This window comes from Argentina silus (genome assembly GCF_951799395.1).
Source record: "Argentina silus genome assembly, chromosome: 11".
Classification (NCBI taxonomy): domain Eukaryota; kingdom Metazoa; phylum Chordata; class Actinopteri; order Argentiniformes; family Argentinidae; genus Argentina; species Argentina silus.
Genome location: NC_139665.1, coordinates 421,208 through 436,422, shown reverse-complemented (window position 1 = coordinate 436,422; position 15,215 = coordinate 421,208). Strand labels below are relative to the sequence as shown.

The 15,215-nt window shown below is 49.6% G+C and overlaps 2 protein-coding genes across 2 annotated transcripts in view; both read left to right on the top strand.

Moving 5' to 3' along the window:
* The window catches only part of thbs3b (thrombospondin 3b), a 31,739-nt gene extending 23,056 nt beyond the window's left edge, over positions 1–8,683 (top strand). Inside the window, exons 10-29 of the mRNA XM_083680789.1 lie at positions 724–826; positions 1,262–1,288; positions 1,557–1,639; positions 1,808–1,859; positions 1,977–2,125; positions 2,352–2,492; positions 2,617–2,691; positions 2,951–3,103; positions 3,659–3,769; positions 4,126–4,233; positions 4,325–4,484; positions 4,742–4,860; positions 5,172–5,224; positions 5,314–5,507; positions 5,846–6,024; positions 6,140–6,188; positions 6,525–6,721; positions 6,964–7,136; positions 7,346–7,485; positions 7,662–8,683. Of these exons, the coding sequence (XP_083536915.1) occupies positions 724–826; positions 1,262–1,288; positions 1,557–1,639; positions 1,808–1,859; positions 1,977–2,125; positions 2,352–2,492; positions 2,617–2,691; positions 2,951–3,103; positions 3,659–3,769; positions 4,126–4,233; positions 4,325–4,484; positions 4,742–4,860; positions 5,172–5,224; positions 5,314–5,507; positions 5,846–6,024; positions 6,140–6,188; positions 6,525–6,721; positions 6,964–7,136; positions 7,346–7,485; positions 7,662–7,717 (2,322 nt within the window). The 3' untranslated portion in view covers positions 7,718–8,683. The remainder of the gene's footprint in view (positions 1–723; positions 827–1,261; positions 1,289–1,556; positions 1,640–1,807; positions 1,860–1,976; positions 2,126–2,351; positions 2,493–2,616; positions 2,692–2,950; positions 3,104–3,658; positions 3,770–4,125; positions 4,234–4,324; positions 4,485–4,741; positions 4,861–5,171; positions 5,225–5,313; positions 5,508–5,845; positions 6,025–6,139; positions 6,189–6,524; positions 6,722–6,963; positions 7,137–7,345; positions 7,486–7,661) is intronic.
* Positions 8,684–10,581: 1,898 nt separating this feature from the next.
* On the top strand, positions 10,582–14,982 carry LOC310812295 (thioredoxin-interacting protein-like). The gene is made up of 6 exons (XM_083680782.1): positions 10,582–11,045; positions 11,640–11,715; positions 11,834–11,981; positions 12,535–12,894; positions 13,192–13,494; positions 13,627–14,982. Exons 1-6 carry the CDS (start codon positions 10,790–10,792, stop codon positions 13,672–13,674), a joined length of 1,191 nt encoding a protein of 396 aa, XP_083536908.1. The 5' UTR covers positions 10,582–10,789; the 3' UTR covers positions 13,675–14,982.
* Positions 14,983–15,215: the final 233 nt, after the last annotated feature.

Below are 15,215 nucleotides of genomic sequence, written 5' to 3'. Positions count from 1 at the left end.
CTGGTGTTCTACCTCCCCCAGCCTCCCCTGGTGTTCTACCTCCCCCAGCCTCCCCTGGTGTTCTACCTCCCCCAGCCTCCCCTGGTGTTCTACCTCCCCCAGCCTCCCCTGGTGTTCTACCTCCGCCAGCCTCCCCTGGTGTTCTACCTCCCCCAGCCTCCCCTGGTGTTCTACCTCCGCCAGCCTCCCCTGGTGTTCTACCTCCCCCAGCCTCCCCTGGTGTTCTACCTCCGCCAGCCTCCCCTGGTGTTCTACCTCCCCCAGCCTCCCCTGGTGTTCTACCTCCGCCAGCCTCCCCTGGTGTTCTACCTCCCCCAGCCTCCCCTGGTGTTCTACCTCCACCAGCCTCCCCTGGTGTTCTACCTCCACCAGCCTCCCCTGCAGTGGATGTATTAAGGAGAGCTGTTAGATCCTGCGTGTTGGTTTATGTAGTTGACTGACTGAGGTATATTGGTTTTACATTCTATATTTCATCAAGGGGTGTGAATTCTTATGCAAACAGGTCTTTTCATTATTTTGATAAATGATTGACATTTAGTTCTCTATTCACTGTGAAAGTGTCCAGTCGGCTGAGTAGATCAGTGGGAACTTTCAAAGGGTCTGAATACTTTTGCAAAGCACTGTAAATACAGTATATATTGGTACAGTCCTAATACTATCTGTACACACACACACACACACACACACACACACACACATACTATCCTCCCTTCTGTGTTGCAGGGCTCAGTGGACTCTCTGAAGCTGGCTCTGGGCGGCTCCTTAGCCAAGGCCGGTGTGCTGACAGACTGTCCGTTTCAGGGAGACACGTCTTTCCAAAACTCAGGTAGTCACAACCTCTGTACACCAAAAACACACGCAAACACTAATGATCTTTGATCATTCAGATTGTTATTAAACCTTTTTATTGAGCCTTTTTTGATCATGTTAATATTTACTGTGTTCTGTGCGACTTCCACCCAGAACCTGTTTTTTCAAAGAGTGTAGGACAGCATTCTGATCTCGTTGGTTCCCCCTAGTGGTGAGATGTAGCATAACAGACACAGTTAGTTTCCCCTTCTTCTGATCTCAACAACAACACTTTCTTGCCCCTGAGAAATTGGTCCTATTGGCCAAATGGGAGAAGTCTGCTGTAGGCATTGTGAGGCGTGGCGGATCTGAGTTAGCATGAGTGTGTGAAGTCTAGGTGTTGATTGGTTGATGGTGAAGGCAGGTGGCTGTGATTGGATGGATTAAGTTAAACCTTCTGTTGTTTCCACAGTGAGCACTGATGTAAATGCCATACTGGGTGAGTAACCAATCAGAACCTCTGACTTGTGACTTATGCCACTTTCTCTCTTCATCCTGTCTTTACCATGAGACTCGGAGCTTCTTCAGTGGAGGCTGGCCTCATTGTAACGCATTATAATGAACCCAGCCTCCAATTTCTACCTCCACCAGCCTCTCCTGTATCAAATGCCATCTTATTACCAGGGATTGTAAATACTTTTACCTTTAGAGAGGCTTTGTTATTACTATGATCATATTCCTTTTCTTCTTCTTCTGTTGTAACCTAGGCGACCACACCAAAGCCCTGATTGGTCAGCTGATCATCTTCAATCAGATCCTCGGAGAACTCAGAGAGGACATCAGGGAGCAGGTGAGAGAGAGGGAGAGAGAGTGTGTGTGTGTGTGTGTGTGTGTGTGTGTGTGTGTGCACGTGTGTATGTGTGTGTGTGCATGTGAGACAGAGAGCAAACAATGTGTGTTTATGATTAGTGAGTGCTGAGAGCTGTGTGTGTGTGTGTGTGTGTGTGTGTGTGTGCAGGTGAAGGAGATGTCTCTGATCAGGAACACCATCCTGGAGTGTCAAGCGTGTGGTGAGTGAGGCAGCAACATGACAAGGACCAGGGTTGAGCCCGTCCTCCGATTTCTACTCCCGCCAGCCTCCCCTGGTGTGTCCCTCATGGTTGACAGGCTTGTCCTGTTCCCCGCAGGCTTCCATGAGCCCCACTCCCGCTGTGAGCCCAGCCCCTGCTATAAGGGTCTGTCCTGCACAGAGACCCGGGAGTACCCAGGGTACCGCTGTGGCGCCTGCCCCCCGGGCATGATGGGTAACGGGACCCACTGCCAGGACGTGGATGAGGTGGCGTACCCCCAACCTCCGCCTCCACTGGGAGATTTTAGTGTTCATGCATTCATGCTTCAATATTAGTGTTACTGCATGTGATCTCTCTCTCTCTCTCTCTCTGTCTCTCTCTCTCTCTCTCTCTCTCTCTGTCTCTCTCTCTCTCTCTGTCTCTCTCTCTCTGTCTCTCTCTCTGTCTCTGTCTCTCTCTCTCTCTCTCTCTCTCTCTCTCTCTCTCCCTCAGTGCTCCCTGGCGCGTCCGTGTTTCCGTGTGGAGGCGTGTGTAAACACCCTCCGGGGGTTCGGCTGTGAGCCCTGCCCCCCCGGCTTCTCAGGCCCGCCCCTCAGCGGTGTGGGCGTCGACTTCGCCAAAAACCATCATCAGGTCACCGACTAAACACCGTTACCACGGTTACCGCCGCTGACCCCTTCTCTTGTTGACACTCACTAACTACGTTTACTCATGTCTTCTGTGACCTCTGACCTCCTGTGACCTCTGACCTCTGCAGGAGTGTGTGGACGTGGATGAGTGTGCTGATCACTCCAACACCTGCGTGCCCAACTCTGTCTGCCTCAACACAGAGGTCAGTCACACACACACCCTGGCCAGGGGAGGCTGGCAGAGGTGGAGACCTTCACCAGCCTCCCCCGGGACAATCGCATGAGTGCTTTTTCATCTGAGTATTTCTGAATAATAACATTCCAACATTCCAGATCAATGTCTCTGAGGTTTGGGACCGTTTTTCCCGATGGATCGTTCTGGTAATTCTCTGACCAGTGAACCTGGCATCCAGGTATCAGATCATTCCTCCCTGATCTCCCCCCCCCACCCCCCACCCCCAGGGTTCGTTCCAGTGTGGTTCGTGTAAGGAGGGTTTCCATGGTAACCAGACGATGGGCTGTTTCCTGCAGCGGTCCTGTGCCGCGCTGAGGTTCAACCCATGTGACGTCAACGCCCACTGTGTCATGGAGCGCAGCGGAGAGGTTTCCTGCGAGGTGAGGCCCACTGCTAGTCTCCTGCGAGGTGAGGCCCACTGCTAGTCTCCTGCGAGGTGAGGCCCACTGCTAGTCTCCTGCGAGGTGAGGCCCACTGCTAGTCCCCTGCGAGGTGAGGCCCACTGCTACAGTCCATCCTCGTATGGCCAAACTGGGACCTACAGCAGGGGAGGCTGGTGGAGGTAGAAATCAGGCTCAATGTAATGCATGGAACAGCATGAGGAATGGTATCAAACATTCCTCAATGAGCCGTCCTCCGATTTCTACCTCCACCAGCCTCCCCCGATCTACAACAGTGCTAACTCAGTCAACTTTCGACCTCAGGGAAGGTCAAGTCACCATGGTAACAGTACAGTTTCTCTCTCTGTCTCTCTCTGTCTCTCTCTCTCTCTCTCTCTCTCTCCCTCTCTCTCTCTCTCTCTCTCTCTACTGGACAGTAAAGTGCTACCAGTTAATCTGTGTGTTCTCTGTGTTCTGTGTTCTGTGTGTGTGTGTGTGTGTGTGTGTGTGTGTGTGTGTGTGTGTGTGTGTGTTGTGTGTGTGTGTGTGTGTCAGTGTAACGTGGGCTGGGCAGGGAATGGCAACACCTGTGGTCCAGACACAGACATGGATGGATACCCTGACCTGCCTCTCCCCTGCATCGACAACAACAAGCACTGCAGGGCTGTAAGAATGATCCTCACACACACACACACTCACACACACAATATACACACACACTCACACACACGCTATACACACACACACTCTCACACATACACATACACATACACATACACATACACATACACACACATACATACATTTATATATGTATAAAACAGGACAAACCTGCTCCAGTTAAACTCAAAAACAGACTAACACACACATGCAAATGGATGCACTATTGTACTAAATGATATGTAAACAAACACAAAGTCAACACACACACAAATACACACACACACACACACACACAGAAAAAACTGACATCCATCGGGAATATGAACCTGTCACTCAACCATTGTGTGTGCTGTTGCCAGGACAACTGTGCGAACACCCCCAACTCGGGTCAGGAGGACGCGGACGGGGACGGGACAGGTGACCAATGTGACGAAGACGCAGACGGGGACGGCATCAAGAACGTGGAGGTGACGCACGCACAGTCGTCCTCCGATTCCTGCCTCCCCTGGCCTGCTGGCCTCTAGACCACCTCACGTTGTTGTCCCTCTCTGTTTCCAGGACAACTGTCGCCTGGTCCCCAACCGGGACCAGCAGAACTCGGACACGGACTCGTACGGCGACGCCTGTGACAACTGTCCCAACGCGCCCAACGGCAGCCAGAGGGACACGGACGCAAACGGCGCCGGGGACATCTGTGACAACGACATCGACGGGGACGGTATGACACCATGGGGGTCAGGGGTCAGGGTTCAGGGGGTCAGGGGTTGATTCCATGACAGTTGACTCAATGTATGAAAGTGAATTAATATTCCAATTCAAGGATTGAAACTGTGGCCCTTAGTTTCCCAGGGAGGAGTTGAGGTTCTAATCACCCTCTCAGTTGATTGAATTGAAATGAAACAGCAACATTAGAAATTCCTTTATAAGCAAAAGAAAATGTCTTCCTCTTCCTTATCTTCCTCTTCCTCTCCTCAGGGATCCCCAACGTGCTGGACAACTGTCCCCGGGTCCCCAACCCCATGCAGACGGACCGCGACGGGGACGGAGTAGGGGACGCCTGTGATAGCTGCCCAGAGGTCAACGACCCCATGCAGGTCAGAGGTCACAGGCGGGTCAGAGGTCACAGGGCGGTCACATAGGTCACCAGACAGACAGGTGACAGGTTGGACTTGGTGGTCAGGGTTGAGAGTTCAGGGCTGAATGACGAGGTGTGTGTGTGTGTGTATGTGTGTGTGTGTGTGTTTCTCTGTATTCGGACCCCCCCTTACAAAACCTGAGTGGCCCCTCACACGTCATTCCATTCCATGCATTACAATGAGCTGTCCTCCAATTCCTACCTCCGCCAGCCTCCCGTGGCCTCTGTGTACAGGCCTACTGTACGTCTAACACTCTTCTGTGTCTGCAGTCGGACCTGGACAACGACCTGGTGGGGGACGTGTGTGACACCAACCAGGACATGTGAGTAGGACACACGCCACAGCCACGTCACCTGATCCACGCTCCGTCCTCCAGACACCCCCTGACCTCCTTGTCCCTCCTCTCTCCAGGGACGGGGACGGACACCAGGACTCCAGGGACAACTGTCCCGACGAGCCCAACAGCTCTCAGCTGGACTCGGACAACGACGGCATCGGTGACGAGTGTGACGAAGACGATGACAACGATGGCGTCCCTGACGCCGGCCCCCCCGGCCCGGACAACTGTCGCCTGATCCCCAACCCCAGCCAAACGGACACGGACGGTAGACCCTAACCCTAACCCTAACCCCACCCCTAACCCCTAACCCTAACCCCAACCCCAACCCAGCCAGACGGACACAGACGGTAGACCCTAACCCTAACCCTAACCCTAACCCTAACCCTAACCCTAACCCCAACCCAGCCAGACGGACACGGACGGCAGGCCCTAACACTAACCCTAATCCTAATCGTAGCCCTAACCCATTCTTGGTTCAATTCTAATCAATATCAATATCATTGATCATTCATCCTCTTGTTCATCCACTATTGTCTGTGTTGTTGTTTTTTGCTGTATTTTTTGTGTTTTTGATCCCTCCCCCTCGTCCTCACGTCCAATCAGGAAACGGCGTTGGTGACATGTGTGAGACAGACTTTGACAACGACTCTGTGATTGACATTATTGACGTGTGTCCAGAGAGTGCTGAGGTCACTCTGACAGACTTCAGAGCCTATCAGACGGTCATCCTGGATCCCGAGGGCGACGCCCAAATCGACCCCAGCTGGATAGTCCTGAATCAGGTAGCCATTTTGAAGTCCTGAATCAGGTAGCCATTTTGAAGTCCTGAGTCAGGTAGCCAGGTAGTGATAAATAAATGAGTTGATTTGTAAGCGTTGGTCTGTATTTTGGTTGTAGGGGATGGAGATTGTTCAAACCATGAACAGTGACCCTGGTTTGGCTGTAGGTAAGTCTGTCGCTAAGCCTCTTTCTTTCTGTCTGTCCCTCTTTCTGTCTGTCTGTTTGTCTCTCTGTCTGTTGCTAAGCCTCTTTCTTTCTGTCTGTCACTGTCTCTCTGTCTTTCTATCTATCTGTCTGTCTGTCTCTCTCTCTCTCTGTCATTCATTCCCCCCCTCTCTCTCTCTGTCTCTGTCTGTCTGTCTCTCTCTCTCTCTGTCATTCATTCCCCCCCTCTCTCTCTCTGTCATTCATTCCCCCCCTCTCTCTCTCTGTCTGTCTGTCTGTCTCTCTGTCTCTGTCTGTCTCTCTCTCTCTGTCTCTGTCTGTCTGTCTGTCTCTCCAGGCTATACAGCGTTTAATGGGGTGGACTTTGAGGGGACCTTCCACATCAACACGGCCACAGACGACGACTACGTGGGCTTCATCTTCGGGTACCAGGACTCGTCCAGCTTCTACGTGGTGATGTGGAAGCAGACAGAGCAGACGTACTGGCAGTCCCTGCCCTTCAGGGCCATGGCCCAACCGGGCCTGCAGCTAAAGGTACCGGACTGGACATACACGCATGGTTTGAATGACACATTGAAACATGTGACTAGATGATTGATATCGTTTTAGTTTTGGCAATCATCTCAGTGGCCTTTGTTAAGGTACCCTTTTTACTCTGTGTTTGTTTCATAATTAGTTAATAAATCATTTATAACCAGTTTATTATTCATATTTAAACCATTTCCAAACAGTTGTAGGTCATTAGTTGTGTTTGTTTTGATCCCTCTGCCCTGCAGGCTGTGAAGTCGCGGACCGGGCCGGGTGAGTATCTCCGTAACGCCCTGTGGCACACGGGGGACACCCCCGGGGAGGTCACCCTGCTGTGGAAGGACCCCCGCAACGTCGGCTGGCGGGACAAGACCTCCTACCGCTGGCACCTCAGCCACCGCCCGCAGGTGGGCTACATCAGGTGAGTCCTCCGATTTCTACCTCCACCAGCCTCCCCTGTACAAATGCCATTATCCCAGTCCCCACACTACATCCCAGGAAGTGTACTATACGTCACATGATGTGCCAGGGTATGATGCGTTGGCATGGATACTTCTGGGAGTTCTGGGATAGTGTTCTGGGAGCAGGCTACTTCCTGTGTACAGTGTGGTTGTGTGTCCCTCCTCCCAGGGTGCAGCTGTATGAGGGGATGACCCTGGTGGCGGACTCGGGCGTGGTCGTGGACACGTCCATGCGGGGCGGGAGGCTGGGTGTCTTCTGCTTCTCCCAGGAGCAGATCATCTGGTCCAACCTCAGATACCGCTGCAACGGTACGCTACCATGTCACGCTATGACATCATAATATAATATCAGATTATTTATGCACTTTGAGATTATTCTTGTATAATAATAATATAATAATATTACTATTATTATTTTTATTATTATTATTAAGAAACATTAGTTAGAGTACTTCACCTGTAGCTCGTATGTTTGTGTATTTTAGACACCGTTCCAGAGGAGTACGAGTTCTACCGTAAGCAGATCCACGTCAGGGTGTGAGACTGGCCCACTGCATCACCCCTGCCTTCGCTGGACGCTCTGTGTGCATGTGTGTGTGCATGTGTGTACGTGTGTGTGCGTGCGTGTGTGTGTGTGCACGTGTGTGTGTGTTTTTTGTGTGTAAGACAAAAGTGACCCATAAGTAATCAGCTGTATTTCAATGAATTACGTCTCACTCTTGTTGCTCGAAAGGAAATCATGCAGATTTCCCGGCATTGTAGATGAGTCTGTCTCTAGGCCCGTTGACACTGTTGAGGCTTTATAGAGATTATAATTGTTAACTGAGATAAAAATCGGTTTGTGAAGAATAAGACAGGCCTAAAGACGGGCTAGCCTGTGATACACAGATATTCACAGTAATAAACAACTAAAACTCCACCTCCTTCTACTGAGTATATGTGGATTAAATGATCTCTTATGTACATGATGTAGGATTAAGGCCTCACAAGAAAACTTGCAGAGACATATTATTGATTGCATCTGCAAAGATATATCATTCAAGCCAAAAAATATTGATTCATTTTGGTGTTAAATCGACAAAATTGTGATAACATCAATTCATGTTCTGAATTAAATACTTCATTTAAAATTATTCTTAAAACACACACTTGGAACGCACACCGGCACCCCTCGGCCTCTAGGTGGCGCGTGTGACCAGAGCAGGTTGACAGCTCGTTCCTTCCCGTTGATTTAGCACCAGCTCCTGCAAGCGGAAGCTACCTTTGATGCAACCTAAGCAGAAGCAGAAACTGTCGACCTCTTTTCTAACGGCTGTCCTGTTGTTATGTAACTGACGTGGGGCCGGTTGTTATTCTACAGAAGGCGCCCAGCCCTGGCCGGAGTTATGTGACCTTCATTCAGAGGCTGCTTACAGAACCATGTCCAACTGTCTATACCCGGATGAGTCGCTTAGCCTGCAAATGGTGTCCAGTGACACTTGTTGTTGTAATGAATCCCAAAGAAATAAACACGTAGTTCGGAGGTTATTACTGTGTAATGTTTCTATTTTATGAACCAGTTATTTGACAGGTTGTCTCGTTGGGATTGAAAATCTATTTTGTAAGAGAGACGTCACAGTCTCTCTTACAAAGTAACAGTCTCTCTTACTTTTGGTGCTGTCTCTCACAGCACCAAAAGTGCTGTGAAAGAATTGAAACTTTCGCCACTAGAGGGCATCTGTCTCACCTTTGACCCACTTGGAGGACAGTGCTGATCGCAGGTCCACATTTCCACCTCCATACCCTGATCCCACAGGTGTTGATGGAGGCATTTACATGTACATGAATTACAACAAAATGAAATGTCTCCTTTCACATGAACTCTGCAAAGTGTTGTGTGTTGCCTGGTCTGTATAGAAACCATGCGTCCAAACATATACAGTCGGCTACCGTACATTAAGGAGGGAGCGCGTTCAGGATCGTGACACAGTGTGTGAGTGACTGAGGCATGAATCTAATAGAGTAACTGAAATGAGTGGCTCTAAGACTCTTGTTGCTAATTTGGTTGATAAGAATAGGCAATATGATGAAGTTGAGCATATTCACAACCATTAATGATGTAGTTTGAGCTACAGCTTTTAAAACATATATTATGTGAGCCATCGCTGACAGTTGATTCTGGTGCCACACGGAGCCACACCCCAGAGCCACACGGAGCCACACAGAGCCACACAGAGCCACACGGAGCCACACAGAGCCACACCCCAGAGCCACACGGAGCCACACAGAGCCACACAGAGCCACACGGAGCCACACCCCAGAGCCACACAGAGCCACACGGAGCCACACAGAGCCACACCCCAGAGTCACACCCCAGAGTCACTTGAACAAAATGTTTGATGCGAGGCTATAAAATATCACCAGACAAACGCATCGTAGGCTTTAGCTCAAAGTGCTGTTGAGTCATTGATTCTTTCTATCTTCTAGTCTTATCAAGACAAATACAGAATACACAGTATTTGGCTGCTATTTACTGTCTTTACTGACTGCTCTTTTTGCACTGTTTAAATTATTTTTATTGAATGTTTTACTTTTAGTATGTGTTATCTGTTGTGCCTGGGCACTTTATCTGTCTCACCGTGGGAGAGTGAGAAACGTCCTCTCGATTCCTTTGTATGTCTTGACATGTGAAGAATTGACAATAAAGCCACTTTGACTTAGACTTTGACTACAGTCAATGTCAAAGTGGTCTTAGTGTCGAGCAGAGCAGAGAAATGCTTGGATTGCGCAGGGCCTCAACAATGCCATTCACAATATACAATGAACTCAATCAATACAACAAAAAAACGAACAATATAAATACAATTACAATAGTGTTCTGTTATTTGTTCTTGTCTGTAGTTGTTCTGTACTCTGTCATATGTTTTATGTTCTTTGTGGACCCCAGGAAAAGTAGTGGCTGCCAATGGGGATCCTGATAAACGAATATTAGCAAAAAATAAACATTTAACAATATATGGAAAGGTGGTAAAAGGTGGCAGATGGTCACTATGTATCACATTTTAATACAGTATTTTAATACAGTTGAATTTCAGATCATTTTCTGCCCGGAATTTCAGACGAGCGCCCAGACCCCGCCCAAGGCCCCGCCCCCGCCAGGCCCCGCCCCGCCCCGCCAGCTGCTGATCACTCGGCCGCGGCTCCCAGCCACGCGGTGTGCACGCGTCGGTCGCAAGCGCTGATTGGTCCAAGATGACACAAACAACGTTTTTCGACCAATGACAGCGGTGTACACGCGCTGAGCCACGCTGTGCATCCTGCGGCCACGTGCTCTGCCGCGGTGATCAACAGCCCGTGAGTCACCGCGCCGCGCGCCGCGTATATAAACCTCCTCCTCTTTGTTTCTCATCAGTAACTCATCATGACAACAGGTCGCACCTGAGGTCCGACACACTAAAGCGAGCTGCTTCACAGTAGTGACCCTCTGAACTTCGCTCGATTAATGAGATCACTTTGTCAGTCAATGATTTAAGACACATTTTTTTGTCTCATTGAATCACTGAACATCGATTCCTAGTTCGACTTGTTTAAGTCTTATCTTGTTCGTTTTGGGATATCGATTGAAAAAGCAAACATGGTCGCTATGACAAAGAGAGTGAAGACCTTCGAGGTTGTCTTCAGCGATCCGAGCAAGACTTTCTACTGCAGCGGAGACAAGGTGGCCGGGAGGGTCCTGGTCGAGGTATCGGAGGTGACCAGAGTATCGGCCATGCGAGTGTTTGGGATCGGATGCGCCAAAGTGGAATATGCCAAAGGAAAACAGCGATGCCGAGAGGAAAACGAGTACCTGAGATACGAAGAGATTGTCCAGCTGGATGATCAACCATCTGGTAAGTTAAACCTCCTCTTTGAATTATTTAATTAAGTAGCGTCTTATCCGAGGTGGAAAGAGAAAGCCCATCTCTCGCTGATGTAACTGAGTAGCCATATGTTTAGAAGAGAAACCGATTATTAATGGTGTCATCCTGAGTCATACACACATCGCTACCAGCTGAGAAACTTTAATACATAGTCAATGTTCTGATGTGTGTTAAAGGTTGGGTAGGTATCTCTGAGGTCTGATGTGAGGTATATCTAACATAAGGACCATGTGGGACGTGTTGAGGCTGTTAGTCCCTCATCCATCATCTCCTCACCTGTCTGGACTGTAGGTTGAATGACACTGAGGGTCTCTGTTAGCTGTTGGCAGTGGCTCAGCCCTGCATGGTTGGGATGAAGGGATTCCCTCTTCTGAAGTGACTAGCATATCTAGGGTAGATTACACCTCGCCTTACTTGGCTGAGGGAGCCGGGGACATTCTGGGATCCCCTTCCACTCTTTGCTTGGCAGGGTACTGCAAGTCGACATGGATATCACACACACTTTGGCATGGTTTGTGACAGCAGGAAGAGTGATGATTATGTTATTTTCTCTTCCTTCTACAGACACGGACGGGTCTGTTATCCTGAGGCCTGGCAACAAGTACGAGTACATGTTTGGATTTGAGCTCCCCCAGCAAGGGTAAGCATCTAACTACTCCCTGTTATGGAGGTCAATTAACTGGAGGTCAGGATCTGGATGAATTGTTGGTGTTTTGGTTCTCCGACTGACCTTGTTTCCCCTCCTGGTTGGTTCACAGGCAGATTGTGTCGTCCTATAAGGGGAAGTTTGGCTACGTCCAGTACTACGTCAAGGCCCTAATGGAGAGGCCTGCTCAGCCTGCTCTGGAGTGTAAGAAGGCCTTTGAGGTGGAGGAGCCGCTGGACGTCAACACCCCTGACCTGCTGGTGAGAATTGACTCTTATTCCTCAAAGCCTCCGGAACACTCACCACTTAGAGGGCCACGGGTTCTATGTGGTGTTTACCTAGCAACAACACTGATTGGCTATGAAATGAAGCATCATAATTTATGGTTTATTATTGGTTAATGAAATCACTCTTGGCACTCTAGAATGTTTTCCAGTTCGGGTGACTTCATTCACCCTCGGCACTGAATAAGTTAACGGCAAGCAATGGTTGATGATTAGTAGTGATTGTAAAACAGCAGGCGGAGCCGCCTGGCCCCTCCCCCCCCTCCTCCTCCTCCTCTGCCCTTGGCTTTGGCAGGATTACAACCCTGCTGCCTGCTGGAGAGCAGCCTCAGGTTTACACCTGTCATTTCCTGCTCAGCTGCCTCCCAAGAAAAGCCTCTGAAGGCCCTGGGAGATGTAATGCAGAGTAGTTCAGGTCAAGAGGCTACAACAGGATAAGATGGGAGGTCAAAGCCGTTTGAATTCCCATGCGTCTGTCGCAGTGACCTGGTGTGGAGGTTAACCCTCTTGTCCCCCTCCGTCTCTCCAGTCTCCTACAGGCGGGATGAAGGAGAAGAAGGTGACCTGCATGTTCATCCCTGACGGTCAGGTGTCTCTGAACGCCAAGATCGACCGGCGCGGCTTCTGCGAGGGCGAGGACATCTGCATCAGCGCCAAGTTTGAGAACACCTGCTCCCGCATCGTGGTGCCCAAGGCCGCCATCATCTCCAAACACACCTACCAGGCCGGCGGGCGCACCAAGGTGTTCCGCCAGAAGCTGTCCTCAGTCCGCGGCAACCACATCATCTCTGGGATGTGCGACGCCTGGCAGGGGAAGACCATCCGGGTGCCCAAGATCAAGCCCTCCATGCTGGGCTGCAACATCATCCGTGTGGAGTACGCCCTCATGGTGAGCCTCCATGCCTCATTAGCTTGGGCACTAATGCTAATAGTGGGGAAGTTAGCTTTCGCACATAGTAGCAAAAAGGGGGGCTTTCATTGGAATGATGTTAGCTTTGTATCACTTTGAAGGTGATTGAGATGCTTACTGAACGTCCTTCCAGGGGTGTACAGGCCATGGCACTGATGAATCCCGCTTAAGAGGCTTAGCCAAGGGAAGGCTTGAACATTTTACACCACACCTTTCAAAATGGCCGCCCTGCAAGCCTGTCTCTAACATCCTCCCTCCTCCTCCTCCCTCCTCCAGATCTACGTCCACATCCCAGGCAGTGAGAAGCTGATCCTGGAGCTGCCCCTGGTGATTGGCACGGCGGGCCTGGGCAGTCGCTCCAACAGCGTCAGCAGCCAGGACAGCTCCGCCAGCGCCGCCTCCCAGAGCTGGGTGTCCCTGCGCCTGCCCTCCAACCCGCCCAGCTACTGCGACGTCACCCGTGACTGCCGCCTGGACCAGCCCCTCACGCCGCTGCTGGACGACTACGATGGCGAGGACAGCCCCATCTTCATGCACACGCCTACTTTCACCTTCCCTCCCCTACCGGCCTACACCGAGGTGAGCTGAGGTCTTCTCCTGAATCGCAGTTCTTCTTTGTACCCACTCTGGGGAGGCCATTTTGAATTGTTTGTATTGATGAGAATGTGATCTAACCCAGCTCTCTCTCTCTCTCTCTCTCGTCTGTTCCAGGTTGATGAGGAGTTTAACGGCAACGTTCGCATGCTGCAGGTCTGCTGAGCGCTCTTGCTCTGCGCTTCCAGAACTCTGGTCCACTGTAGACGGACCGCTTCCTACTTTAGCCACTAGTAGCTAGCTCAGCGGAGGAACGGCAGAGGAACCACGAGGTGTTGGATGGGCTTCAGGACGTCACGTGGTTGCAGCAAGCAGAGCTCGCTCTGCTTGGAGGAAGGAAGAGGATGTGAAAGTTGAAGGGAAGAAGGGCTGAAGTCTTCTGTGTCTGCGCTGTCGGCCATCTTTGTTTTTATCACACTACATCAATGTAGCTGACCTTGCTTCGTCTGTCTGGACTGGTGGTGTTCAGGTGTGACCTGAGGGCGACTCCACAGACCCTGCGGTGGGCTGTTGTGAATGAGCTGCTTTTTCCGATACCCTCAGGGTTCTTTAAAACGAGATTATTGAAATTAAAGAGGGTTTTATAGTTTTTTGTAAGCCATGTGATCACTCTTGAGCGGGCCAAGCTTTAGTCTAAGTCCCCAACTGATAATGGATCAGCGCTTTGCTCCCAGTGTCCGTCCTTTATAGTCATTCTGTATGAGTCCCGCTATTTCAGGAAAATTCGGGATTTAATTTGAGGAACCATATTTGTTAATTTTTTTGTTGTTGACTTCTAAAGTGAAAACGAGCAGCTTGTGTTGGGGACTTTGTTTATGTGCAAAAGAAAGATGTTATAACAATGTTTTGTTTGTGTTTTGAGAATTATTGCATGTTGAATATATACATCACCTGACCTGGGTGTCGAGGGGACGATCATGCATCCATATCCAGTGTTTCTGAACGCGTTTGTTCTTCTGTGGTATTGCACTTTCTTACGGATGCATTCTGCTCTGTAACTGCCTCAAGGAGAGTTCCTGTTTTTGATCGTTTTTGTTTTGAATAATGTTTCTGATCTGTTTGGAGTTTGTCACCAATGTAACCCCCCCCCCCCCCCCAGGTTAAAACCTCCTGGGGGTGGGGGGCTGACTCACTAAGCCAAAATATCATGATTCTGCAAGAATCTGCCAAAACGTGTATTTGGGCTTATTGGGTATATGACCCCTCCTCTGACATGCTCTGAGAAATCGAGAAACGCACCTTTTGTGAGAAAAATGAGTCAATATATTTGTGTTTCTCCTTCACTGCATTTCACTGGAGGATGCTGCACCTTCCATTGTTCTTCCTCTTGCAGTCAAGACTGATCTGTGAGCAAACGCAAATATGCAATATGTCCTTTATATAAATATTTGTACATAACTGAAATGAAAAGTATTTTTTGTATGAGACCCTATGGGTTAGTTTTCTATAAGACAAATAAAAAGTTGAAATGAATCTTGGGTGTGTTCTAATTTCTTCTGCATAATGACAACATTCAAAAGCCATCATATGGTGATGACAGAATACTGCAAGAAGGCATAGCTGCTTTTTGAGTACGTTTGATCTGATTCCCTAGTCTTACATGAAGGGGGGTCTTTTCCATGTAATCTGTTCTTTAATGATGAACTAAACAAATCTGCTATTAAAGGGTTGTCGAAGTTGCTAGAATTACTTTTTTATGTTGGTGT

Excerpts from the sequence above, each read along its gene's own strand:
- LOC310812295 (XM_083680782.1), top strand. The coding sequence starts at position 10,790 with ATGGTCGCTATGACAAAGAGAGTGAAGACCTTCGAGGTTGTCTTCAGC. Across the intron at positions 11,716-11,833 it reads TTTGAGCTCCCCCAGCAAGG|GCAGATTGTGTCGTCCTATA; the intron begins GTAAGCATCTAA and ends GTTGGTTCACAG. Across the intron at positions 11,982-12,534 it reads TCAACACCCCTGACCTGCTG|TCTCCTACAGGCGGGATGAA; the intron begins GTGAGAATTGAC and ends CCGTCTCTCCAG.